Source organism: Perca fluviatilis, chromosome 8 (assembly GCF_010015445.1).
Source record: "Perca fluviatilis chromosome 8, GENO_Pfluv_1.0, whole genome shotgun sequence".
Lineage (NCBI taxonomy): Eukaryota > Metazoa > Chordata > Actinopteri > Perciformes > Percidae > Perca > Perca fluviatilis.
In genome coordinates this window covers 26,354,383-26,381,969 of record NC_053119.1, presented here as the reverse complement: position 1 = coordinate 26,381,969, position 27,587 = coordinate 26,354,383, and the positions used below count along the sequence as shown (strand labels likewise).

General features: G+C 43.0%; 1 protein-coding gene across 1 annotated transcript in view; it reads right to left on the bottom strand.

Annotated features, from left to right (window-relative positions):
- mrpl23 (mitochondrial ribosomal protein L23) overlaps positions 1 to 27,587 on the bottom strand; it is a 48,274-nt gene that overhangs the window by 6,022 nt on the left and 14,665 nt on the right. The window contains exons 3-4 of the mRNA XM_039809223.1: positions 27,383 to 27,465; positions 21,671 to 21,744 (exon numbers count right to left, since the gene is read on the bottom strand). Coding sequence (XP_039665157.1) covers positions 21,671 to 21,744; positions 27,383 to 27,465 — 157 coding nt within the window. The remainder of the gene's footprint in view (positions 1 to 21,670; positions 21,745 to 27,382; positions 27,466 to 27,587) is intronic.

Here is a 27,587-nt window from a genome sequence, read left to right as displayed (position 1 = left end):
CCATTACACCCACAGTTTTCCTTTCAATGGGAAAAGAAGGAGAAACATTGGGCGGGGGGGGTGAGGGGGGTGTTAAGAGGGGAAGGCAAATGTTGTCATTGACTCACTACCAACCCATCTCACTTTCCCCATCTGTGTGTATGTTTCCTTATTAAGCTCTAATTTAATGTCTTGCTCTGTTCCAGGAAGTGTGTATTTAGGGTGTCGGTCTGCGCTGTGTCATTTGGGGACCACTGTCAAGACTTTTAACCAGTTGATTGGGGACATCTGTCAAATTAGGGACAGCTGGTGTGCCCGTATTGTTTTCACAGCAGTTACATTCAGAAAATGGTTTGTGTATTTATTGGTATGTGCTGCTTGCCTGTAGTTGGTGGAAGCCTTGAGGATTCAAATGTACTTCAGTGAAAGGTCCCTAAACCAAACCTGGTTTTGTGTGTGTGTGTGTGTGTGTGTGTGTGTGTGTGTGTGTGTGTGTGTGTGTGTGTGTGTGTGTGTGTGTGTGTGTGTGTGTGTGTGTGTGTGTGTGTGTGTGTGTGTGTGTATACAACAGAGTCTTACACAAACCATAAGTAATCCTGTTTGCATCCCCAGAGGGAAGGAGGGAAAGAGGAGAGTGAAAAGAGAGAAGACCAGGTGAGAGATGGAAAGAGACACACAATGGGCAACTGTATTCTGATTGACCTTTGCTTCTGATCTGTAGCATACAGTTGTAACAAAACAACAACAAAAAAAGGCATAGTTTTGGGTGGGGTCGGGGGGGGGGGAAGTGTCCTGGTGTGTGTTTGTGTATAACAATTTCCCGCTTAAGAGAAGAAGAAAAAAAATAGAATAATGTTGAAAAAACTGACAAATGTGTGTCCGGCAAACATGGAATGCATGTGAAATCAATACAGGGAAAATGTGAAGGGGGTGACTCTTTTATTATTCATAAGCTTAGATTTAAGTATGAAATATGAAAGCCATAGTTGTTCTGGCTTGCTGTGTTAAAATGTCTTTGATAAAAACAGGAAGGTGCCGGTGCACAGTGCTTTTCCGACCTGGAGCTGAATAGAACATTATGGCACAGTAGGCAACTGAGGACACAAAAGGGTGATTCAACCTGCTGCTCTGAGAGTTAAAACATACAGGACATGACTGGACTGGACTGGACCAGGACCAGGACCAGGACCAGGACCAGGAACAGACACCGCCATGTGACAGATACACATAAGCATTTAAATGCCTCTGAACGGGCTGCACAGTAAGCACAGAGAAAGAACTATGCTACAAATCTGAACAAAAACAAAAAACTCAACCCCATTGTAGTAAGTTTGACTTAATTTTCCAATATCCTCAATCCACAGGACAGCCTCCGTGGTATCCGATTTTATGTGCTCTGGAATGAAATCAGTTTGGAGCAACATTTTATTACTTTGAAGACTGTTTAACAGCCGTAAACCTACTCTTGCGGTCTAATGGTGACTTCCATTCAGATAACGTAGACAACTTAAAAATTGAATACATCAGAAAAAACATTCTAACCACTCTTTTACGACCTGAAATCAGCCTTTCTTTTGTGCTCTCTTGAAACCTTGAGCACCTAGAGTTATTGTGGAGCTAAATAAGATGTGACTGAAGGGTGGGGGCCAAGTACACAGACTTCTTAAATGACCGCAACTGACCAAATTAAAGAACAGAGGAGCTCTAAATGTGGTCACAGAGATTAAAAAGTCTTTAAGTGGTCTGGAAATGTGAAACTCAGCCATTCACACCAGCCAGTCAGACTGTCAGACAAACTACATATCCCTTTTATTGATGAGGGACAATCCAGCAGGCATCAGAAGATAGCGCCATTCATAAAGCAGTCAATACAAATCAACCAGATGTTGGCGGTTCCCATTAGAGTACGGCCAAATTTGGACCGCACATTGAAACGGAGAAGTGTTGATGATGCGGTGAGAAATCTCATGAGGCTGTGTGGCTCATGCGGCTGCGGTGGCAGTGTGGTGATGTGGTGGGGTAAACCCTGGCAAAGCTCAGAGACAACTTGAGTAGTAGTAGTAATAGTAGTAGTAGTAGTAGTAGTAGGTGTGTGTGTGTGTGTGTGTGTGTGTGTGTCTGTGTGTGTGTATAAACCTTGTTTAACTAGGGAATTGTTGACTGCAGCATGCATCATGCTCTTTTTCGGCAACTCGTGCAGTTGTCCACATCGACACCTGAAGCTGTAAGTTGCTGATTAAAAGAGCCACCATTTTGTTTCTGTTGGCCAGTAACCAGCTCCACTTGACCAGTTGGAGGAGATTAGGCGCCTTGCTCAAGGGCAATTCAACTCGAGGGAGGAGCATTTACTACACTCTTTCCAAACATGCTTTAACAGCCACACACTAACAGACTGTGGCTTTTAAAGGTGTGATCACACCTTTGTGAGCCTGTTTTCTTTGGTCTTAACCACAGATGAAAACTCTTTTGCATTTTTCTTTTTGGTTCATTTAAGTTCACACAGCCCAATTACAAGTGAACCGGGGCTTGTAAAACAAAGTCAGATGGACTCACAAGCAGCTTGTTTATTGGACAGAGTTTTGGCAACCTGTCATCCTGCAAGGTTACACATTTTGGAAGGCAAGGAGTGTTTGGGGAGATTTTTTTGCCATAATCTCTGGTCTTCATACCAGATAAGAAGGAATTAGCTGACTACAGTGATCAGTACAGGCTGTGGTTTGCCCTTGGTTCATTTTGTTATACTAGCCTTTCCAAGCATGAGTAACTGCTGGCTATCCAATGTCAACATCCATCTCCTTGTGCCAATAAGATCCTATGAAGAAATGACCAAACAATGGACAACATGTTCATGAAAATGTTTTGGGGCTGTTTCTTGTAATTAGTTCACATTACATTCCCTGGTAAAAGTGGACCTACCAGGTTTGCTTTGAATTATACTGTAATAAGACCTGAACAAACCAACAGAACTAAAAGTAGGATGGGTGTTTTTCACAGCCAGTTGAAGAGGTCTTCCCTGGCTCTGTTTGGTGAAGTGTGCAAGCTCAAACGTGGTGCAGTCTAGGCTTGTGCCGATCGGCAATCAGGTCGTATATCGCCGATTGAATTAATGATTGGTGATTGGGTTTTCCTACACATATATTAAAGCGATTTTAACTAACTTACTATCACAACTGTAATATCTAGAATCTGAGCCCTACTGTTTATTTTCTGGTGGAGCGGTAACGTTAATTACAAAGGAGTTTGCAGTCTTTTTTCCATGCATCGGACATCTGATGGGCTGTGCCTCTTTCAGACAGTCACCCAGCCCCCCTGCCTTCCCGGCTGCTGCCAAGGGACGGGAGCTAACGTTACATTAGGTCAGCCCGCACCCATTAACGTTACTGGGGGCTAAGATACAGCAGTTAACGATCGAGTTTCCCTGGTGCTGAGCTTTGCCTCCTATAACTACAGTTATTACATAATTATCACATTAGGAGGCAGAGAACAGCTAAACATTTGACACGCTGATCAACAGAGAGCTGGAGAGTGAAAGAAGCCACCGCTAACTGCTAAACTAAAGCAGCTAACCTAGGGTGACCAGACGTCCCAGTTTGACCAGGACAGTCCCGATTTTCAATTGTTTGTCCCGAGTCCCGACAAAAGCCTGTCGGGACGCTAAAATGTCCCGGTTTACACCAGGAGCGGAGTCAGACGATTTTGCCGGGTCTTCAGCCCCGAATTTTTTTTGTTTAGCCCCGAATGTAACTTTGTCCAGTTTATTTTTCTGAGGCGAATAGAACGGGCAGCTACGTGCGGGGTCCAACCATGCCGTATTTGTTGCTATCACCTAGCAACCGTCTCTCAGTGAGGAAAGCCAGGTGAAGTTTTGGGAGGAATCATAGCCAAATCAGTCTAATACATTGATGCCATCAACACAAAGTTTAGGAGCACAATGCTAATGATTTAGTTTGAAGTTCCTGTGACGTGACTTTTCCAGTCTACGGTTCAGACTCAGGCACACAGAGCTCTGAAGCAGACCTGCTTGTGTCCACTCTTTCTGTAAAATGCAGCGCAGCTTCAGGTTTATGGACGCGCTCAGCTGTGGGCATGCTGCGGTAGATGTGTTGCGTTTGTGCTCCGTGTATTTCTGTAGTTTCCATTTTCCACCTCTGATGTAGAGCAGCGTTCAGTTACTTCTCTAGCTAAACTATTTGTCTCATTCAGAGACCAGAGACCCAAACGGGGCTCTGTGTCCGTCAGAAGGTCTGAGATCTACCGTATCAGCAGACCAATCACGTAATGCACAGTGGTATAGGTATAGATTAGTTTCTGAAATATAGTGACTTTATTCTTGTAATAGCCTACTAACCTAACTTTATTTTTCTCAAAATGTCACAACTCATCGTCTCCTCCAAATCAGAGAACACATATACTGTATTTTGAATGTGCACAAAGTTTTGGACATGAGCAGAAAACATGCTCAAACACATCTGAAATATTACAGTCCAGGGATCTATTATAAATTAAAATGAATTAATGTATCATTGAGCTGAATAATTGTCATATGCACATTTAAGGATCGAGGTTACTTCCTCACCAAAAGACGCCAAACAGGAGGGAGGAGTAAATTATGCCTACGCAGGTTGCAGTATACATTAATTCAGAAAAAGGTAGAAATATGTGCTTAAAAATTCACCAGAATGCAGGAAATGAAGTGGTTATGCTCAACATTTTCAATAAATCATTTTAATTCTTTTGGTGTTATTGGAATAAATAATAGAGGTCGACCAATTTTACCGATAGCTAGGTTGGGCCGTATTTGCCGATAACCGATTAATCGACCAATAGTATTTAGAATTGATACTGGATAAAACAGTTGACAAAATACATAATTTTTTTCAAAAAAAGTCCAGACACTTTTGCCAATAATCAAAATAATAATGTCATATTTATTGATATTACACCCACAGCAATGCTACACAAGCATGTGTGTTGTCTAAAACAGTTCTCCTACATATTTGGAGTCATCCATTGCAAAAATAAACATAATGAGCATTATAATTCATATAAAGGACAAACTATTTACATTTCTTCAAAAAAGGCCCAAATGTATGCCAAATCTCAAAACAGTGATGCCATTCTTCTCTGTAGAAAACCGTTCTACAGAGAATAATGGCGTCACTGTTTTGAGATGTGGCATACATTTGGGCCTTTTTTGAAGAACTGTAAATAGTTTGTCCTTTATATGAATTATAATGCTCATTCACTGGATAGACCTACAACCAATCAGAGCAACGGAACTCAACGCAACTGTCAACAGAACTCAACATTGTGTATCGTCTCCATAGCAACCACTCTTTGCACAATGCATTCGTTCTAACTTCCGACTTTTAGACTTTTTTGAAGCTGGATATATCATTTGTTGCGTGTAAATATAAATGTGGATAACGTTAGTGATAGTGACATGCTTGCTACAGTCGCATTTCTAGAGATGAATCGGCGAAAACACATTTTATTTCAATGAGACACGGCTTTGTTCTAACGCCGCTGGGCGCTCCCTCTCTCCAGTCTCTCTCTATCTCGCTCCTCCATATAACGCTACCGTGCTTTCGGGCAGTTGTTGATGCTCCTCCGCTGAGGATTTTAAAATGAATGCGCTATCGATTCTACACATCTCAATTCTCCAGCGGCAGCCACTAGACGGATCGTGGACGATTTGGGTCGGACTTGCGTTTATTTTTGTCAGTGTTTAACCGCTTGAGGTAAGTTAGCCTACTACTAGCTAATGTTTAGCGTCAACTCAGCCTCGAAAGCAAAACATACTGTTGTGCTGTTCTTTCTCTACTAATGTAGCATCTATTCAACAAATTAATAACTTTATGATATGACAAAATGTACTGTATACATACATTTTTGCTGTCAATGCTTTAAACGCGCATCTGATGTCAGCCTTCTCCGCACAGCATGTGCTCTCCGTGCAGAGTGCACGTGTCGAAAATAAACAACACGAGGCATCAGTGATGGTTTTTATTTCGCCTCTAGAGGCCGCTATTGTAATGCATGATGCCAGCAGACCCTTCTCAGCTCTCGTGTACTGTGTAATGAATGACAGCGCGTGCTTCTCAGCCACTCCAGCAACGGACGCAACCAGGAAAAACTATCGGTATGGATTTTTGCCGATAACGATAGTTCCACCAATCAACTATCGGTGCCAATTAATCGGCAAAACCGATGAATCGGTCGACCTCTAATAAATAACACTTCAAAGAATCTTTTTTAGAAAAAATCTCAACATAAATCTCACACTGAACTGAAAAAGGCTGTTGCTGCAATTTTGTTAATTTTACAGGAAAAAACACTGTTGTTATTATTAGATGAGGAGCCTACGATCAAAATAATGAAGTTACTGTCTGTGTATGTCTGACCTGGGTTGCCACATGTTCACATTAAAAAGCGTGTCCGTGCACGAGCACTACGGTCACGTGCAAAGTGTCCCGGTTTTAGTTCCGGGAAATCTGGTCACCCTAAGCTAACCGAGCGAACACCGTGTAAATAACGGCGGGATTAGCTAGAAAGTCGCTAAAAGGAGATCACTATGAGTGCTTGAGTAGACTAGTGGAACCTTGGGTTTAAATGTAAAGTGGATAATTAGACGCTGTAATGAAGAATATGACAAACATAACTGTGTCAAGCTACCGAAGCAAGACGCTATCAAAACAAAAGCATGTCAGCACGTCAGCCAAGCAGGAGGCAGGACAGCCGAGCCGGTGTTGCCAGTTTCATTGATGAAAGTGAAACCCGCTCAGCATATGCATAATATGCTATGTCCAATTACGTGTTCAATGTAGCCTATCGGCGATCTCTTGTAACCACGATTGGATGATTTGAAAATATTAGAGATTGCCCAAGGCTAGTGCAGTCTTATAAAGTGGTCTTGCATCATGTATACTAACAAAAACACTGTAATGACTCTCCACTCTGAAAGGCTAAAAGACAGAAACCTAGGTTTGCACTCAAGTATTCAGGCCAAATCTGAAAACGCCCTAAAAAAGCTACAGAGATCAACTGTATCAGTCCAGTCCAACACAGTCCCACTGTTGATCTTAGGTTAGATACCCACACCTACAGAGAATCCTGTGCTCATATTGTGGAGCTCTACTCTATAGTTTCATAGCCCAATAGTGCATAATCTATGGGTGCTTTTTTATCTGCAATCACAGAGAAGAAATAGTTGAAGAAAGGATTGGAAGAGGAGAAGAGATGATGACTAGCCTGATGACTGTAAACAGCTCCGGCTGCCAGGCCCCTGGGTGGGTCACACATTTACTCTCACTTTATCTCATTGATTGAGACAGACACAGACACACACAGACACACACACACACAACTCTGCCTTGTTCCTCCGTCCAGACCTTCTGGTACAAACCATTCCAGGAACAGAAGAGTGAGAGAGAAGGGAGGGTGAAGGCGTGAAGAAAGTCAATACCAAAAAGTAGACAAAACTGGACTGTTCTCTCAGAAAAGGCAGTGAGGTAAGAATGATTCAATAGGAAGATGTAAGATAAAACAATGAAAAAGTAAATTAAACAGGTCAGGTTAGGAAGTTGTTGAGATGAAATGAGAGCCTGAAAGGCATTTAGCAAAGTAACAGCTGGGAGAAAGAGCTAAATTGCCCTGTCTCTGTAAAAGACATAAGTGGCAGTGAGAGGAGAACACTAACCAATAGCATCCTGCTGTGGGTTTGTTCAGGGTCATGACCCCGGCCCTCCCTCCAATTACAATGACATCTCCTCCACAGCTCAGCAACAGCCAAATAACTTGGTCAGCTTTGGCTTGCAGCAGTGTATGTTGTGTGCGTTTCCATGTCATTCACATTAATGGCCTACGGTACACATGACGGACAAAGACAATATTTTGGACAATGTTTACATAATGTTTTGTGTGCATACATGTACATGTGGTCATGCGGAAAGTAAATGCTTACTGTGTGATTATTGATTCAGCATTGATGCATAAAACCTCTTAAAAGGACAAATCCGGCTCAAAATGACAATAACAATAACACGTGTCCAACCGTTCTCTGGGATTTGTTTTCATGCTAATCGAATGTGACCAGTTTTAGCGCAAACCACTAGTTACCTTATAGCGCTAGTCGTCGAGGCACTGGTAAAGTAAAAAGAAAATCGCTATTTCTATACCACTAACAAGGCTACAAGGCCGTGCAACGTGAGCCGAACTGTCACTTGACATCTCCCATGGTCCGTGGTTTCCCAATGGGTCGATAGGAATTACGTTTGTGGAACGTAATTACATGGAAATGCATGAATTATATCTGTTTATTAAAATATATGCATGTTGTTCAGGTGGTCGGACTGTTTTCCCAAGATGGCGCCCGCCTGTATATGTGAACGGTACTGTCTTTCTAAACTATCTTTTTAATAAACTATCTGTACACTTACAAAGTTCTCAATCCTTCGGTTTACATGTATAGGGACCCTCATTATGCTACCGTGGAAGTGTGGTGCTATTTCAGCCTTGTTAGTGGTATAGAAATAGCCATTTCTTTTTACTTTAGCCGTGCCCCGACGACTAGCGTTATAAGGTAATTAGCGGTTTGCGATAAAACTGGTCGAACTCGGACACGTGTTTTTAACCCCTAGGTTCATTTTGCGCCAGATTTGTCCTTTAAAACGGAATTCAGAGGTTTATTCCAACCCCCGGGGCTGGGTAAATAATCACTAACTCGCCTCTGACCGGCAGCTTCTTTATATTTTTACTGTATATACCGCCATAAGATTAGATTTTGTGGGCAAATGTTGGAGTCTTAAGCCGCCGACACATGATCCGCAGTAAAACTGCTGTGCGCTGGCTGTTCCATTGTTTTCCTACAGGGAGAGCGGTGCCGCCCAACTTGGCGTCGCGCAGCGCTCGGAATTGCCGCCAAGCGCTGTGCTCAAAGTTCGAATTATTTCAACTTTGACCTCGTTGCCGCTGACCTTTCAAGGCGCATCCAATTCCAGAAGCAACAATGACATATTTCTGCTCTGCGCTTTGCCTCTCTGCTCTGCGCCCTACCTCGCGGTTTTACCGTGTGTAGGCGGCTTTAGGGGCCATTCTGCTAATAGATCTTTTTTTTTTTTTAGCCTAACCACATTTAATTTACGTTTTAACAATATGCTCTGCCAAAACCACACGTTGACTGAGACAAAGTGGCCTTTTGGGATTTTCCTTCCATCCAAATTGACAAATTTAGAATTTTATGAAGTGGATAAAAAGAGTTGGAAGTAATTTTTTTGTAGACGCCTTTTTGGTAACCACATTGCATTTACGGTGGCTGCTTCACAATGAAAGCAGTGTTTCACCAGTTTAATGCTTTTAATTTGAAGTAGTTAAAAAAAAAAGGGAAAAATATGTTCCGTTCAGCATTAGCATTAACTAAATACAGCTCTCCTTTGATGTAAAGACAGTCAACAGTAAACAGCAAGGCGGTTATCAATTGGCCAAAATTGCATTGGATTACATGAAACATTTTCCTGTGAATCCCTCATACTTAGGTAGGCAATCTAAATCCATCACGGGAAATGGTGGAACCACTGCATTTTTTTTTTTTTTAAATCTTACAATATAATTACGATGCAAAACAACATATGAGCACAACCCTTAAATAAGGAGGCTGCATGAACTCGTGTCCACTTTAAGCAAAGAAGTGATGTGTAGATAGTAACATCCTAATCAGTTCCATGCACGGAGGAATTTTCTTTTAAATATTTCTAAAAAAGTACTGCATTGGATTGGTATTGATACCTTATCGGATTACCAAGTTATATCAGATTTGGCTCTGTGATTTAATCCCTGTAATGGAAGTAATGTCAGTTCATCGGACACTTTTATGATAAATATCAACAATTATGTTATTGTTAATGTGTTCATACAGTTAGACAAAGTATTTAAGATGCATCAAGATGCGCAGAGACTTATATGTAATTGTGTGGTACCTAGAGATCCCCAGCCCTAGTGTGTACGTGCTTTGTGGGACAAAAAGCAGGAGTCATGCAGGTGGGTAAGTACCGGCTCTGAAAATACTTTAAGATCTTGTGCAGGGACCCTCTGACGTCCTTAGTGCAGAGCATCCAGTGATACATAAGCACATACTTCTGCCCAGAGACAAACCGAGGGTGTGAGTGAGAAAGAGTGTGTGTGTGTGTGTGTGTGTGTGTGTGTGTGTGTGTGTGTGTGTGTGTGTGTGTGTGTGTGTGTGTGTGTGTGTGTGTGTGTGTGTGTGTGTGCGTGTGTGTGTGTGTGTGCATGCATGCGGGGTAGTTTTCAAGTCTGGGCATGTCTGCTCCCGGCCTGCTACTGGAGACATTGGACCCTGGTAACAGAGCTCTGAGGAAAAGATCATCACCATCTAAATACACACCCAGCCACCCACAAAGACGTTTACATCCATCTGGTCTTGAACTGGACACTCGGTGGATAACAACAACAAAAACAGCCAAGAATAACACCACCAAATCTGTCGATATTAGTAATAACAACAAACGGTGAATCATATAGCCTTCTGTCTAAGACGCCAACCCAACCTCTGTACCTTAGAGCCAAATCACACCTAAACCTCGCCTGTCTCACCCACCCCCCATTACACACAAATACACACACACATAAACAGCTGCTCACTATCATTATCCCTCCATCTAGTCATTCGATTTCTCCCAACGATCACCAAAATAGTATAATCGAGAAAAAAACGATTATTTTCTGTTTTGCAACAAAACTCTTATTTTGTCGTGTTCTGAATGGCATGCGCACATCCGCACGCGTACATCTGCCCCTCCCGAAGCCAGTCAGGGAGGCAAGTCATGTGCATATCATCCGCTGGAATTTAAAGACTCACAAGAGTAAATATGGCAGCAGCGTTTGGTGAGCAAAAAAAGGCAAAACTAACTCAGTTGTCTGGGAACAGCTAACGTTAGCTAACCCTGCGGTCCCTCTGCCTTTGACATGGGAAACTACAGCTCACACTTAGGAGAAAGTGCTTTTCAGTGTAAACTTTTAATAAGAAGTTGTCATGTAGGCTATGCCCTAAGTTACTGCAGCATTTAAGGTTATGTCTGATGATCTGGTTTATATTTATAAGGTGGTGTGTATACTTGTATTCCCCCGACACGCTGTATTCACTTACTGTTTAAAAGTTTTTCCAGCTTAGTGGGAGTGCATAGGCATACTGCTCAAAAACAACATGAAAAAAACATAGTAATGTTCCCTCAGCATTTAGTTTTGTTGTTAAACTGTATGTAAATGAGCACGGACGTTAAATCACCTGTTTCACGCAAGGTTACTCTAAGGTACCATATGTGCTGGATTTTTCCTAAGGTTAGCTAGCAAATAAGCCCACTGACGGCGACATTATTGTTGCTATTTTGGCACAATGTTTCGTAATGACAGTAGTAGTGGTCATAGTTAGTGAACATGTGATGTGAGATGCACATTGTGTTATGTCTATGGAACTGTTCATTAGCTCTGTAACGTTATGTGGGATATCTGTAAAGCTGAACCGACTCACAGTAGTAAAACTGATTTTATCCTGATCCAAAGACTCTTTCTGTGAGATAAAGGATACTAACAGATTATACCCTGGACACTATCCATTATATCCAAATGTTAATGAGTAATCGTGTTAATTAATCGTGATTTCAATATTGACCAAAATAATCGTGATTATTATTTTTTTCCATAATCGAGCAGCCCTACGTTGTTGTGGTATATCTCCGGTCTTTCTTCATCCTCTAGCTAACTTTCTTCTCGGTTCTTGAATGTGCAGTACCAACCGGAGCCTCTCCAGCTTAACACACTGACTAGCTAGCTAGGCTACCAGCTATAATGTTACCCAGCATGCCGTTGGGCGGTGTAGCTACATTTGTAAATGTTAAATTATTAGTGTTAGAAACTGTTTAAGTCACAAATTGTTGTGTGCCATGGTGTTTTATCCTTTTAAAGAGAGTTAGTTGTGGGTTATTAATTGTTGTGTTATAAAGTTACTACCATGAGTGAGAAGGGTACGCAGTTAACAGGGGTCCCGGTGCTGCGACGGAGGGAAAAAAAAAACTGGATAGGCCCCTGGATCTGTTCATTTTTCCAATCCCCGATCCAGCTAATTTTTCAATATCGGGGCTGATAGGTGCACCCCTAGTGAAGATGCTGAATGAATCGAAAACCACAAGAGGAAAGACGGAGAAAGAGATGTTTGATGTTACAGTACATTACACTAGATTTCTGTACTGTTCTGCTTTTTGTTTTTCTGACGTTTTTCCCCGCTTTCCTTCTAGTGTTTTGTCTTGATATAAATGTCTGATAAACATTTGCCGTGACAATCCTTCTGCCGCACAGTCATGTCATTAAAAGCTTGTATCATCGGAACTAAATCAGGCGTAAAGAGTCAAATGTGTGAGAGAGAAAACAGGGAGCCTCGACTGAAGCCATTCAAAAAAAGGTTTGCGTGTGAGATTCCAAACCGGATGCTTAAGACCCTGCTCAGTTCTCTATAATTCATGTTCTCTCTCCACTGAGCTCTTATGAAACCTACACATGCACTCTCATACAGCCAAACAGGATTTTACTTAGGGGTGAATTTTCCAAATCAGGAGACACATAGGGAGATGGTGGGCCTTTCAGCGAAGGTTGATTGCCAAGAAAAGCTTCTCCTCTTATTAGGCTCACTACCAGCAAACATGCATGCGTGCACACACGCGCACACACACACGCACACACACACGCACACGCACACACACACTAATTAGTGTATCAGCCCATTCCTTCCTTCCGAAGATTTATACGCCTAGAATGCTGACAGATACATTTAAGTGAAAGTAGGGCTGCAGGACTTTGGAGAAAAGGAAAATCATGACTTTCTCACATAGAACTGGTACTACAATTTTCTCTTCCAATTCTTAGTAAAAACATGTAATAAAAATGTTGCATCTGTAATGTCACTGGGCCTATAGGAGCTCACTGGGCACAGTGATGCACCGAATAAGGCTCTAGTTTGGCAGTTAGAGAGCAGAGATTTTCTGTTAGATCATCTGGGAAAGTTTACTTGGCCTTGATAGCTTCATCACATTGTGTTTTGTGGTGATAATTGTGGTGATTGTATAAATATGTGGTGTTTTGCTGTGGAGCAGAACATTGTGTGTGAACATTGTGTGTGCAGTATATGCTTTCGACTGTCAGCATCATCATTCTATTAGTGTAAGTTAAAAACAACAGAATATGACCCTTTATCAAGTATGAGCAAAATGTTGCTAGAACTGGGGTTAGATAAATGCTTTGCATATTTATTGATTTTACACTCATTTTGTTTTCATTTTTTATGTTCCATGTGTTTGTGCATTTTGTTTAAATGTAACTGTCCAGAGTGGTTGGTTAAAATGAACAAGACACTGCCAACTTCCTTTTGCTGGGAAAAGTAGAGTTTCAAATTTCAACAACAACTAGTTACTTTATTCTAGGCTACTGAAAAACAGCATGGGATACAGGAGAAACAACGTGAAAGACAAAAATGAGACAGACACAGAGAAGAAGAAAGCACTGGTGGAAAAGTGGCAGAAGTTAAAAATGTTAATTGGCGTGATAAGTGAGGGTGAGGCAGCACAGGGAAGGGAAGGAAGCAGAGCGGCAGGCAGGCAGGCAGACAGACAAGGCTGTGTGAGGAAAGCCTGTGTTTGCGTGACAAGGTGGGAAGGAGGAAAAGGGAGGGAAGGAGAGTGGGAGCCACGATGATCCAAATAGTTGAAAATAATAAAATTCCACACGATAAGCAAGATTTCCCCCTCGACCCGACCGCCTGATTCAGCACCTCCAGCTTCGCTCAGAGCGGAGAACGTGAACAGGAGGAGGGGTGGGATAACAGGGATTTGCACCCCCCCTATCCTGTACCCCTCTCCACCACCCCCCCAGCCCAGCCAGATAGACACACAGTCACACACACCCTAGAGGGTCTATTGTTAAGCAACAAGGAGACAATAACAGGAGATAAGAGGAGGCTAGAGAGAGAAGCTGTACAGCAAAACGTTGCCATCTAGTGTCAGTCAAACAGACAGGAGGGACCGACTTGGCCACAGCTTACCTCTCATAATCACTCTCAATCCAGCTGTTTCTCCCTCCCCTTTTTAGCAGTGTCATAACTCCTCCATGTTTGCCACTTAGTCTCTCCCTCTGTTTGTCTCTCTCTCTCGCTCTGTTCTCTTCAAGTGATGCCTTCCCCGTGGATCAGACAAGGGTGGAGAAAGCGACAGAAAGAAACACGGGAAATGAGCAATTTGAATGAAGCTACCACTTATTCTACAACTGTTGGTCCAAACCCATATCTTGTTTTGTTCTGTGGTCGTCAGGTCGGGACACTGCTATGGGGATCTGACTGGTGCGACTGGTTTGCTGCATTGCTGTCAGTGGCCAGGCCCCTGGAGAGAAACCCTGACACCTTATTTACTATTTTTATGATTATTGTTTTTTTTTATGAAAAAACAATAATAGGCTAAATGAGCAGTTTCTGCTCTGTGTGTGTGTGTGTGTGGGTGTGTGTGTAAATGTTCCCACAAGAATATAAAAAGTAGTAGTTTAAGTTTGTGTGTAACTTAAGGAAGTAAATACAACCTCTAAGCATTTAAGATACTGTATGTGTAACTGGATCTAGGTTGTCCTCAGATGTGGAGAACTAAATCGTGACTACTATCAAAATAATGACATCATTGGTTTATGTGTTAACAAAACTAGCTGCTCACTTCATGACAACTTAAAAGGTCGGCATCGTGACAACACCTTGGACCATCTGTGTGCCTGCTCTCCCTTCTGCTGCAGTTTTCCCTCATCATCTACTTTCACTACTTTCGCCCTGATTCAGACTCTCCTCTGACTATATGAACTGAGCTTTTGTCTACAGATAAACTCAGTTGAATGGAGCTTGTGTGGGAATTATGTTACCACACCCCACAAAAGGACAGACTTACGATGATGCTTACAGCGAGCCCAGATGACTGTTGATGCACATGGATTTCTAGTCTCTGTGTGATTTTTTTTTTTAGATGTATACAGACTGTCAAACAACAGTTAACTAGTGTAGATTTGTTTTGTTAAATGGTTGCAAGCATCCCACAGGTGCCTGGACGTGCCAATGTGGAACTCAACACACAGAACACAAACCGCTGCGCCTTAATATAGTTGTAGTAGGAATATGTTCCAAATGTAATTTTCTAAATATTTTCAAAACTGTTCCCTTTAATGCAACGGAGGTTCAACCACAGAATTGCAAATGAAATGAAAAATAATAAATAAAATCAAAGTTATTTTTCAAAAATCCTGTAATCAATGGTAAAATAGAGCATGTTGTCAGGTGATCAAACTGACCAGCTGCGGACAATCTGCTGAATGGACATTGTTTCTTTTATAGCATGCATTTGACATTTACAGCACAATGTGGCACTAAACAGGATCATTCAGAAATGCTGAGACTGGTCAGGCATCCCATTCATATATTCACAGCGTCACCCACCGGGAGCTATCAACATGCACTCAGAGCACTCAGCCCACTGAAGTGCTGCAGCTGGCACCAGCCAGGAAAGCTCGCTTGCAAACTAGCTGCCACTCCAAAGAGAGAGAAAAACTCGTCCTCTGACCAAAACTCACCACAGCCTTTTCATTTGCATGCCAGGCAGAGAGTACTTTATCGTAAATGTTTCACTGACAATAATGTTGCAGAACAATGACTGAAAACATTCAAAATTACTGTAATTTCAGAATTGGAGTGCCCTCTCTTTTATGAAAAGCACCAGACTGGGTCTAACCGGAAATGGTGGCACGGTGTACTTCAGCTATGAGATGGGCTAAGAGAATTTAATGAGGGTAAACCACACGGTCTGCCATGCATTATGAACATGATAAGTTCTCTACCAAGCGCATTCAAGTCAACTATGAAAGAGGAAATGCTACAGTTTTTCCTGATAATTAAAAGGTGATGTGGTTTGCTTTGTAAATACTAGAATATTCTTAAAAACCTGAGAAAAATGTCATTATACAAAAGGTATAGTGAACCAGACAAGAAATGTAATTACACCTACTGTACATGAAGTAATGTCTACAACAGAGGTCAAAAAGTGCAATGCAGAATTGGATTTTCCAAACATCAGCCCTTTACATCATCAAATAGATGGAACAGTATGAGTTCACTGCGAAAATCGGAAACAAACCCCGAGCATAGCGGTTAGTTAGCCCTTTTAGACTCAGCTAGTCCTAGCGGTGCATGAAAGCTGTCTGACTCTATACACACCAGTCCCATTGATGTGCAGCCAGACCTAAAAGCAGTCTGATAGACTCAAGATTTTTCATTTTCTACTGCTGTTTTTGTCACCCCACCACCCTGTCTCACACACACACACACACACACACACACCCACACACACACACACACACACACACACACACACACACACACACACACACACACACACACACACACACACACACACACACACACACACACACACACACACACACACACACACACACACACACACACACACACACACACACACACACAAAATCGCTTTGCCCCGTCTCTGGACCTCCCTGCTCTGGCATGACTCCAGCATGCCCTTAGTCACCTCCCCTGTGTGAGCCCCTCACTCTCACACACACACACACACACACACACACACACACACACACACACACACACACATATATATACACTCCCACACACATTGCACTTTTCACACATGCAGACACTATCTCTTCCCCCGTTACTGGGGTCCCCCCTAAGCCTGAGGAAAACGGCCGTCACGGAACCCTGCTAACCGGAGGCCTCCCCTTAACCACAAACCAAGAGTAAGGAATGAGAGACAGAGAGAGAGCGAGAGTGAGAGAGAGAGAGAGAGAGAGAGAGAGAGAGAGAGAGAGCAAACGTTATTACTGCAATATTAGCTGATGGAGGGAGTAGAGGGGGGAGAGGGAAGGATAAGGGTAAAATGGGGGGCCGCGGTGTGAGCATCGACCCACAGAACACTCTCCCACATGTGGAGTCAATTAGGAACAATCTTGTTTTCTACCCACCGCTGCAAAAGAAAGGAGGGTTTTCTGGGGCTCTGTGTGTGTGTGTGTGTGTGTGTGTGTGTGTGTGTGTGTGTGTGTGTGTGTGTGTGTGTGTGTGTGTGTGTGTGTGTGTGTACACAAGAGAGAGCGTGAGGGTAGGAAAGGGAGTTGAGAGAGAATGTTTTTTCCAAAAACCTGCCAGAGAAATAGGCCGGATATTCGGTTTTATATCAAGCCATTTTAAGCACGAAGAGCCTGCATTGAGTATATCTGCCCGCTGTTCACCGTCAAAAGAGCATGACTCCAGAAAACCGCGACGTGATTGCGACTACAGAGCGAATGACAGTCAAGGAAAAACATCAGTCCTCTGGGGCTGTGTGTGTGTGTGTGTGTGTGTGTGTGTGTGTGTGTGTGTGTGTGTGTGTGTGTGTGTGTTTTGTGTTGTTCTGCATCCTCACACCTATCATCGTCGTGTGCATCTGGTGAGACAGAAGCATCACTACTGACTCCGCTAGGAATTCCAGACGCACACAAAATCACAGGCCATGTCCTTGGTGTGAGACAAGAGGAAGTTTCCCCTCTTAAAGATTCATGGCTGCTCAATTATGTATCCTCTTTCAAATTGTCGTGTTTAGACAATTTTCATTATTCATCCGTTTCAAGATGGATGGCTCCCAGTCGGGTGGGCGGCGCGGCGTAAACAAGCGTCTACACCACTGTTGATTTATCTGGGCAAGATCAAAACGGCAGGCACAAAACAAAGGCCCATTGCTTTTCACGTCTGCATCAAAGGCGCATTAAAACAGTGACTTTCTTTTTTTACATTTTGGAGGGAGGTTTGTTTGATTTCAAAGAGGAACAGACTTCAAACATTGGCAAGATGGAATGGGCCTTCCTGACCCAAATCTCACTTCAAACACAGGTGTGAACTGCTGTGATGCAATGAGAGAGTCTGGGCTGACACACCACCATCGGGAGTGTCCCTTCACACATTGCTCTGGAGCTGCAAAGATTAATCAATTAATCAATTAGTTGTCAACTATTAAATTAATCAACCAACTGTTTTGATAATCGATTAATCGTTTGAGTCATTCTTTATGAAAATAAGAGTAAAAATTCCCTGATTCTTTACTCCTCTATGACAGTAAACTGAATAGCTTTAAGTTGTGGACAAAACAAGACCTCTGTAGACGTCCTTTCGGGCTTTGGAAAACACCGATTGACATTTTCTGATATTTAATAGACCAAACAACTATTCGATTAATCAATAAAATTATCAGCAGATTAAATCAACGATGAAAATAATCGGTAGTAGTTCCGTAGAGTGCTCACATCCCATATATGGCACACGAGCACAGATAGGAGACCTACACCAGATGATAACCATATCTCAATATTTCCTGTAATAAGTCTGGCATGTAACCAAAGACGACCTTTCACCCTCAGGCCCTGCAAGAACCCAGACTGCTGCTTTCTCAAGAGTGCAGCCAGAGTGTGTGAACCGCACAGGAAGGTAGGGCTGTATGATTTGTGTGCAAGAGAGGCTTTCTCATGAAACTATTTGAAATGACAGGTAAAAAAACAGTTCTCGTTAATATGTTTTTGGTGCATTTGTGCACACTGATGTTCATTTTTGTTGTGCGTCTGTTCATACCTGCATTTGTGTGTGAGCGAGTTTGCGAGCTCAGCTTCAAAGGCTGCCTGCCCCTCAGGGCTCTACGCGGGAACATCAACTAACCCGTCTCACCTCCCTCACCTGGCGAGTCTCCCTTTCAAAAATCGCACATGACACAAAAGCTGAAGGCTCAAGGCCCCCAAAATGCTCTTTCCCCCTGGGATTTGGGTTTAATAAAGCAGCCCCCACAGTAATAAAAAAACACAGACGGCTGAGTGGAGAAAGAAAGAGAGAGACAGAACGTTATTGTGGAGGGGTCTCCACCTCCCACTGTGTGATGGAACAGGAGTCAATGAGCTAATGCTACACAAACAACACACCAACCAGAAAAGACTGAAGCCCTTTCCCAATTCCCAGTTTGTGCATCCCTGATTCCTCTCCTTGATTCCTCTCCTCGCATCTCAGTCCCGCCCACAGGAGATCCAAGCCGAGGAGTCGAGGAAGAGCCTCGAGGAGAGAGGAGTCGAGGAAACAGGCATTTGACAAACACGAGACATCTCTGCCTCGGAGCCGTCATTAAAAGCCACGTCAATTAAATATGGCGCGCAGCACAACTGCATCGACTGTCCATTGTTTTGTCATACGCTGCATTTTCTGAGGAGCAGAACAGTGTTCATGAAAACGTCTATATATTTACTTTGAGTTCAATTCACAACGTGGCAAAATGTGATAAGACACACACACACACATACAGGCCTATATATTTATAATAGCCTATAACCTACATACACAGTATGGCTATAGCCTTTAAAAGGTTATTTTAGTGTAAAACACTACAAATGTTTGTATGAAAAGAATTATACAAATATAAAGGCCTATATTATATACACACAAACACACTATCTATTATTAATGTGTTGATCGGCTCTTTATCCGAATCTGCCTGTAAGTTTATCATCTTCTAGCCTGGCTCTGCCCTCCTACGTACTTCCGCTCAATTTTCATTTCCCTTCAGTACTCCGTCAGGGTTTGCGGTATATTCTTTGGTTTTCTCCAGCCAAATCTTTACCGGTCCAATCAGCGAACAGAGGGAGTGGCTGAGAACGATGACGTTGAGGTCGTGCGCTAGAGTTGTAGTTCCGCAATGGCGGCGGAGAAAGATGCGAGCGAAGCCATTCGGTCCGTTGTGGCAACGCTGCCGAATATCCAGAAGTTAAAGCCCGAGCGAGAACAATCTTTGCTGAGTTTTATTGGTGGCCATGATGTTGTGGCCCTCCTCCCCACGGGGTTCGGGAAAAGTTTGATTTTCCAGCTCGCTCCGTTAGTGGTGAAGGAGATGGCTAAGGCTAGCGATGTTAAGGCGACGTCACGACCTAACGTTAGCGATTGGTTACGGCAGATCCAGAGTGGCTCTGGGCAGATCCAATAGTTTTAAACTTCAACAGAGTACCCGCCTTCAAGGAAGTTAACACTTGTCGATGGAGAGTGGTCAGACTCTCTGTACAAATGAAACGTACGAGAGTCTGGTAGGACCAGGCTAATCATCTTCCACCTTCCACCCACCTGACTTAATTATTTTCTCCGATTTCTAAACCCACATGGACGTTTAACTGGCTCCCAGCAGTCCCTGCAGGCTCTGTTGCTTTTTAAATATCTATTGTATTGATTTAGCCTGAGGAGTGTTTTCTCCTCAACGATTTAGCTTACTTTAATGATTCAAGATCCTGCTTGTAAACGTTTCCATGCGCGCTGTTTATGTCACTGCAGCTGATAGGCCTATCGTCGGATATTTAAGCAGCAAAACTAACTGTAGTGATAAACTGGACAAAGCTCTGGCATCTTTACATTTTAGAGAACGTTAATAATATTTTCCTTGTCGATTGTGTATTATTTCACCCAACCGCTATTAATCAGAACGTTATTTTTGTATGATCTGTCCGACCCGATCCGTAACGTTAGATTAACCACAGAGCCGCGGATATTAGCGCGCTCTCTCTCTCTCTCTCTCTCTCTCTCTCTCTCTCTCCCCTTTTCTCCCTCTCTCTCTCCTCCGTTCGCTCTGTCACACCTCTTTGTTTACATGCCACGGGCGAAAAGTCTTCCGCGAGGATACATCAGTGTATCCTCGATTATAACTCCTCCGAGGAGCTTCATCGATGCTTGATCCTCACTCCTTGATGTGCATTTTAGGAATCAGGACGTCCTTCGCCATGGTGCACTGAGAATGATTTCCGTGTCACAAGCCGGAGGATCGAGGAACCAGGAGTCGAGGAGGTACAAATTTGGGAATTGGGAAAAGCCTTGAGTTTAGGGGAATGAGTGTATGGGCCCTTTTTTAACGATCTAAGTGTACGGCGTGAAGCACACGGTGCAGGTGTGTCCAAATCCCCTTTTGCTAGTTTGACGGAGGAAAACAGGGCCCGTGCACCAGGCACATGGTTCAAAAGGGTTGTTCTTAGTCATTAATTAAAGTAATTAATTAATCATTAATTCAGAGGTGTGTTTTGGGCGTAACATGCAATAAACCAATTAGAGTGTCATCTCCCATTCCCTTTAAAAGCCAGGCGCGTTTGTACCTTGGCACATTGCTATTATGATAGCGGATTTGCACCCTAATATATTTATTTGTTATCTTTTGTATGTTTGTGTGCTGCTGCGCTTCCCTGTGTGTGTGTAACAAGCATAGTGTGCGCACGCTGTGCACGAGCCTAGGCACATTTTACTAATTCGCTGTTAAAATAACAATGAAATGCTGCGCTACTGACTTTAGACCAGGTTTTTGTTGGTCAATGGCGCGATCACTTCCCGCTGCCTCAAGATACAATACACCAAGAATTCACCTGAATACACCTCCCTGTAAGACCAGCACGCCCATGGGCGCAAAGATGGGCGCAGGTGCATTTGCTATTTAAACGACGTGGGCCCTGGACGGGAAATTGACAACTGCGTCGGTCTTAAACTAGCAAAGACCGATAGGGCCCTATATGTTCATGTAGGTGTGTGTTTGTGTCTTCTCACCAGCTGAACGTAGGCTACTTTATAGTCAGGCTGCTTAACCTTCTGGTTTAGATGATTCCTCTTCTTGTTGGAGCCTGAGAAACAGAACAGCAGGAATGCATTTGTTGGTAAGCAGGAATGACTAAACATGAGCAAATTCTGGTTGTGAGACAGCAGACAGTGGGACATAGTGATGATGGTGACATTTATGAATATGGTCGGAGTAGGGTTGGGTAATATGACAATATACCGTGAAGACGAAGGAAATTTGTCACTGTTAGAGACTGCAATACTGCTTCTACTGAGGTAGCTTGCCCTGTAAAAACTCTAGTTGTATTGGGTCTTGGTGGGCAATGTTACAAATGAGTGAGCAGGACTGCTTCAGTGTTTTTGCATCAATGTAATGAAGTACATAGATTTCAAAAGGTATTGAATTCACTGAATGAGACAATGCTATTTTTTTAATGACTAGTACAGTGCCCATTCAAAATATGCCTGTTTGGAACGGGCCGTTGCTTGGCCTGTGGTATTGCTGCTTCTAGCATTCTCCAGAACCAAATTGTACCCCAAATTACTTACAGAGGAAACCCAAACCACTTAATATGCAACTCCACTGTATAGCCTACTACTGACTTACAGTGTACTTCTACATCGAGACAAGGAACCAAGGAACTTACCTGACATTACCGAGAATGTTGCCACTTCGGAATGTAATCGCACACTATCACAACTAAAATGTATGGAGTAATCACACATTTGCCGTATTCGCCACTCTGCCCGTCAGTGCGAGCCATCCACGCCCAAATCGTTAATCAACCACCAGAAATCGGACCAAGTACAGAGACAAACATCACATTCAGCCGGCTCCAGAATGTGTGAGAGAGAGGGAGGGAGAGAGAGAGAGAGAGAGAGAGAGAGAGAGAGAGAGAGAGAGAGAGAGAGAGAGAGAGAGAGAGAGCGTAAGAAAAGGTGGAAGGCAATGCAAATAGAGTTTTTTGTTCAGCTACATTTTAGTGTTGTCTTTTTCGTCAATGATATTGCATGTTGATCGCCAAAGTCAGCGTTTAACGACAGCGGTGCTGCGTCGTCTCGTCATTATCATCGTTAACAAATTTAACACTTCAGCAGAGGTGTTCATTTCCAAGCAGGCCTAGTGGCTTGATGGTTAACGTTGAAGAATGGATTTAATTATGGGTGTATATGTAATTTATGTTATTAGCAGCACACTTAATTAACGGACCCAGGGTGAGTCCGATGAAAATGCCGTCTTTGCCCGGTCAGCTCCGAGATTGTATTTACAGCTCACAGCAACTTAATACGATATAGTGTCTGGCTTTTGTTTGATATTTAGTGTCGGCAAAATGGCTTTTTATTGAGTTTCCTCTTAGCAAAATGCTCTAAGTGAATTTAAGCTGGGCTTTTCTTGTGGAGAGTAGAAACGGAAGAGCCAGCGTTATGGTACAGCCTTTTTTTCTCAACCTTTTCAACACGATGTTCCTGTCAGCTATCTACTCGTGCTCCAGGAAAGTGAAGAAAAGTTTGCTCGGTATTTCCAGCAATCATGTAACGTTGGGGGGCGACCTCTAGCTCACCCAGTAAGAGCGTTTGCCCTGTGTTGGCCGAGTCCTGCAGCGGCGCATCATGTAACGTTGGAAGCAGCAAAAAGTGAACCGGACATCAAGGCCGTTAAACACTAGGTAATAGTGATGGACATTTTTTGTTTTCTGATAGAACATGGTATTAAGACCATATGAATAATCGATTACTCAAGAATACAACTGTCAGATTAAAGTCCATCCCTATCCCTAGGTGACAGTTAGCAAAATGACTAAAGCACTATCCTGACATCTATTTACCTGCACAGCAATTATCACATTATGTTCCATTCTTATCTGAACAACAGATAATTGACTAAGTTTGTGTTTATTTCCCTGTAGAACAGAGAATATTTTGTGTGTACGTGTGGTAGGGCATTGCTTGATTTTGTTGATGGATGGACAGCAGGTTAACCTCTTCCCCAGCTGGACAAGATGATGACATCATCCTCTCTCCAAGTCTAGAAGACAGGGGGACTCTGGGATCTGCTGAGTGTGAGTATGAGTACGAGTGTGAGTGTGAGTGTGAGTGTGTAGGTAATTTTACTAAACTTGCAGGCACTTCACACAGGTACCTCAATCTTTACGTTACAAAGAAAACTCAATGATCAATGATGGCTAATGAGCACAACATCAATCGTTTCATCTCTGCCTTAGAACTCTTATCTCAATGAGACCCTGGTGGTCAAGTCAACAGCCCCTCTGAGTAACTGCCATTGCCATGGGAACGATTTATGACATGAAAAACAAGGGAAACATTCCGCTGTAATGAGTAATTTGTGTGTGTGTGTGTGTGTGTGTGTGTGTGTGTGTGTGTGTGTGTGTGTGTGTGTGTGTAGTTTTTTTTTTCGTATGTGTAACTAGTAATGACTAGCCAGGCAGCCCACTGCTCAGGGAAATCCCTGAGCAGGGTTGTAAAACACCCCCCTTCACGCACCCCTAGCTAGCTGGAGGCCCCTGTGTGGGTGGGAGACAGAGGTAACGAAGAGTGTGTGCCTCTGTGTGTGTTGCACCCCTTGAAAAAGGCAAAAAGTGTTTCTCTGAATTCACATAGCCCTTTCCTAACACATACAGACAGAGCTTTCATGCAACACTCGCAAACGCAAGCACAATTTCTCCCTCTTTGAGATTGCGGTTTGGCAGCCAGCTATCACGTTACAAATCCCAGGCCGGAGGGGTAACCATGGCAACTCCTTCCAAAATACCCCTGCCGCCCATGGAGGAAAGAAAGGGTCGTTTGCGCCCCTCACTCTCCTCTCCCTTTTGCCTTCTTTACGCTGCCAATGGAGTGGAACTCCTGACGCAGACATGGATACCTTCTCTGACGCACCTCGGGATCACAGGGGGCCCCGAGCCGCCCTTTCTTCTCTGTCCCCCCAAAGTTCACTGCTTTCCTTCCATCCACCCTCCCGAGGGGCTTTCCCTTTCCCCTTGCTTTTAATGACACAACCCTAATAAACAGCGTTAATGGGTTCTACAAACTGTAGGCTAGGCTAAGCTAGACGCCTCTCTCCTCCCTCCCTTTTCTTCCCAGTCTCTCCTTCAGGCATAGCACAGAGGGAGCTAGTGCCTCCTCTTCTTAGCATGTCCATCAGCATCTCTCCAACTTCAAGCCACCCATATGTCCTCTATTCTGTTCTTCCATGAACTTGCAAATTCCTAAACTTGTAGGGAGCCCCCAAATCAGTCCATGCAAACTTAAGCAGTTTTCTCCACCAATGAAAAGTCAGGAGGATTAAGTAAAGTAAAACTCTTGGCTTTATGGTCATCCTCGATAAGGGGGCAAGAGGGGGACTTTGGAGTTGGGATGTATGTGAAGGGGATGGTGCACTTGGGGCCCTGAAGCTGCAAGTTTGTAAGTGTGTGGAGGGAACGTGGGGTGTCCTGGGACAGCTGGAGGCTGGAATGCTGCAGCAGCAGATTGTCAGATAAGCAGCTGTGTGTGTTAGGGGGAAGGAGAGCCAGGCACGCTAACCACTACCGCAACTAGCCGCTGGAAAACACTCCCGCTGCTGCATGTCAATGGGAAGACCGTCGACATAGCGAGCTGAAATTGCTAATCACGCTAACCACCACTTAAGAGTCTCCAAAACAAAATCAATTTTACTTTATGCTTCCTAAAACAGAAATCAGCCTTCTGTGAATTCCATGGACCATAACTAAAAATGAATTTAAAAAATTGTCAACTGATTAAAAGGGCTATTACGGGGATGGCACATAGCTGATCAGTCGCATCGGTTTTGCTCCGCTTCAAACTTGAATTTAATCCTGTAAAAGTTCATATTTAATCTTTAAGTTTATTTTATCGGCTTCCTTTACTTACAATGCCGACTAAGAAAAGTCACTCCAAAAAAACAGACTCTATAACTGGCAAGCTGCATACTAAATGTAATTCATATCACACCATTTCGCTTTTGAACAAAAAAAAAAGAACGCAGGCAAAAGTGACCCAAATCCGATTTTTTTTTACTCATATCTGAATTTTTCATGACAGTGCCAACAGCCCAAGTCACATGGCATCCAATCTTTTCCAGTTCTGATTTGGGCCACTTTCATATATGGTCCAAATCCGTTGCGAGTCTGGACAGTCAAAATTCTTGCAACTCTGATTCCACTCTAGAATGATCATCGTCACAATTCTGCGACAAGAACAGCAAGGTCCTTTGATGCAAACATCGGCATAGCGGCCAACAGTGGAATTGTGTTGCAGGCTGAGCTGCCCTGCGCTGCTAGCTCATATGACAGTTCTCTTGAGTTCCTTTAGCTGTAATAATGGATATAACGGCTGTAATTCATCATTTTTATTATCTTATAATACATCCGAGGGCTGTATGCTGTAAAGCCTGTAACGTGGATGTAACGTTATTAACGTCTCTGTAACCAAACGGCCGCGGGCTATTGAATAGTAGCAAGCGGTAGCTAGTAGCACTACTAGGGTTGTGCCGATGGACGATATCAGAATCACGATGGAGAGCCACCATCGTGATGCCACGCCCCCCACCGTGTCAGACACACGCTAATCCTAGTGGACGGGAAATTGACAACTGCGTCCGTCTTAAACTAACAACTAGCTAAGTGCAACCTATTTGTAGTGATACGGTCTCTCTCTCTCTCTCGCTCCCTGTCAGTATAGTAGCTCGCTCTATCTGGACTAGTAACGTATCAGCATGCGGTAACCATGCTCTGCGCCTTGGCTTGGACACAGCGGTCTCGAGCGAGAGAGAAAAGGCGTTAACGTGGAACGCTATCACACTTTCCTTTATCCCCTCATTGGACTAACTTTGTGGATACTACTGTGTGCGTGCATCAATAAGTCAGTCTGATGTCCTGTGGGTACGGACAATGTTATGTAGGATTTATGAATGTACGTTAGCAACAGTAGGCTAATTCACTTGGCTGCTATTTAATGTGTGAGCTAATACTGCGCATCTGTTCATGTGCAGAGTTATGTTTCTGTTTATTGAATGCGTTATTCAGTGCTAATATAACCAAGAATGTACTTTAAACTCTAATTTTAACATAAATTCAAGTTGACCACAGCTATTTAAAACTCTTTACAGTCATCTTTCATGCCTACAGATAGTGAATGTTTCATACTTTAGAGACACATTTCAATTAGAACCGGGGCTATACAGATTGCTGAAACACTTATTTTACAGTACATTTATAATATTGGGCTGTAGTGAGTTGTCTTGTATATCACTGTATAAAATTGTTTTATATGAAATTCCAACACAATATGGCTTGACATTAAATGTATTGCTTAATAATTATTTAATGTAGGAAGTTAAAGTTCTTTTGTAATCAAGTTATCAAATTAGCTATTTATATACTTTACAGTATTTGCAGAGGCAGAGTTAAATAGAAGTTAAGAGCATGCTGAGACTTTTGTGTGTGTGTGTGTGTGTGTGTGTGTGTGTGTGTGTTTGTTTTTGTGTGTGTGTGTTTGTTTTTGTTTTTTTTTTTTTTTTTTTTTTTGTGTGTGTGTGTGTGTGTGTGTGTGTGTGTGTGTGTGTGTGTGTGTGTGTGTGTGTGTGTGTGTGTGTACCATTTGCTTGATTTACTCACAACAGATGCAGTACAACTTTAGGATTTTAATGTGGATGAAATGTTTGTGCGAAGCAGTGAAGACACTCACCAAACTGTATCCTGGTACGGACTGCTCCTACAGGGACGTTATAGATCTTCTCCAGGTAGTTTTTTACGTCACACTTGGTCATTCTGTCCAGAACGAGAAAAACACACAAATGGAGATGGAGAGAGAGGAGAACAGGGGTCAAACAAGGCATCCAGCATTAGTGTTCGCATTGGGTAAGGATTTGATTTGTTTGAGTGTGTTTGTG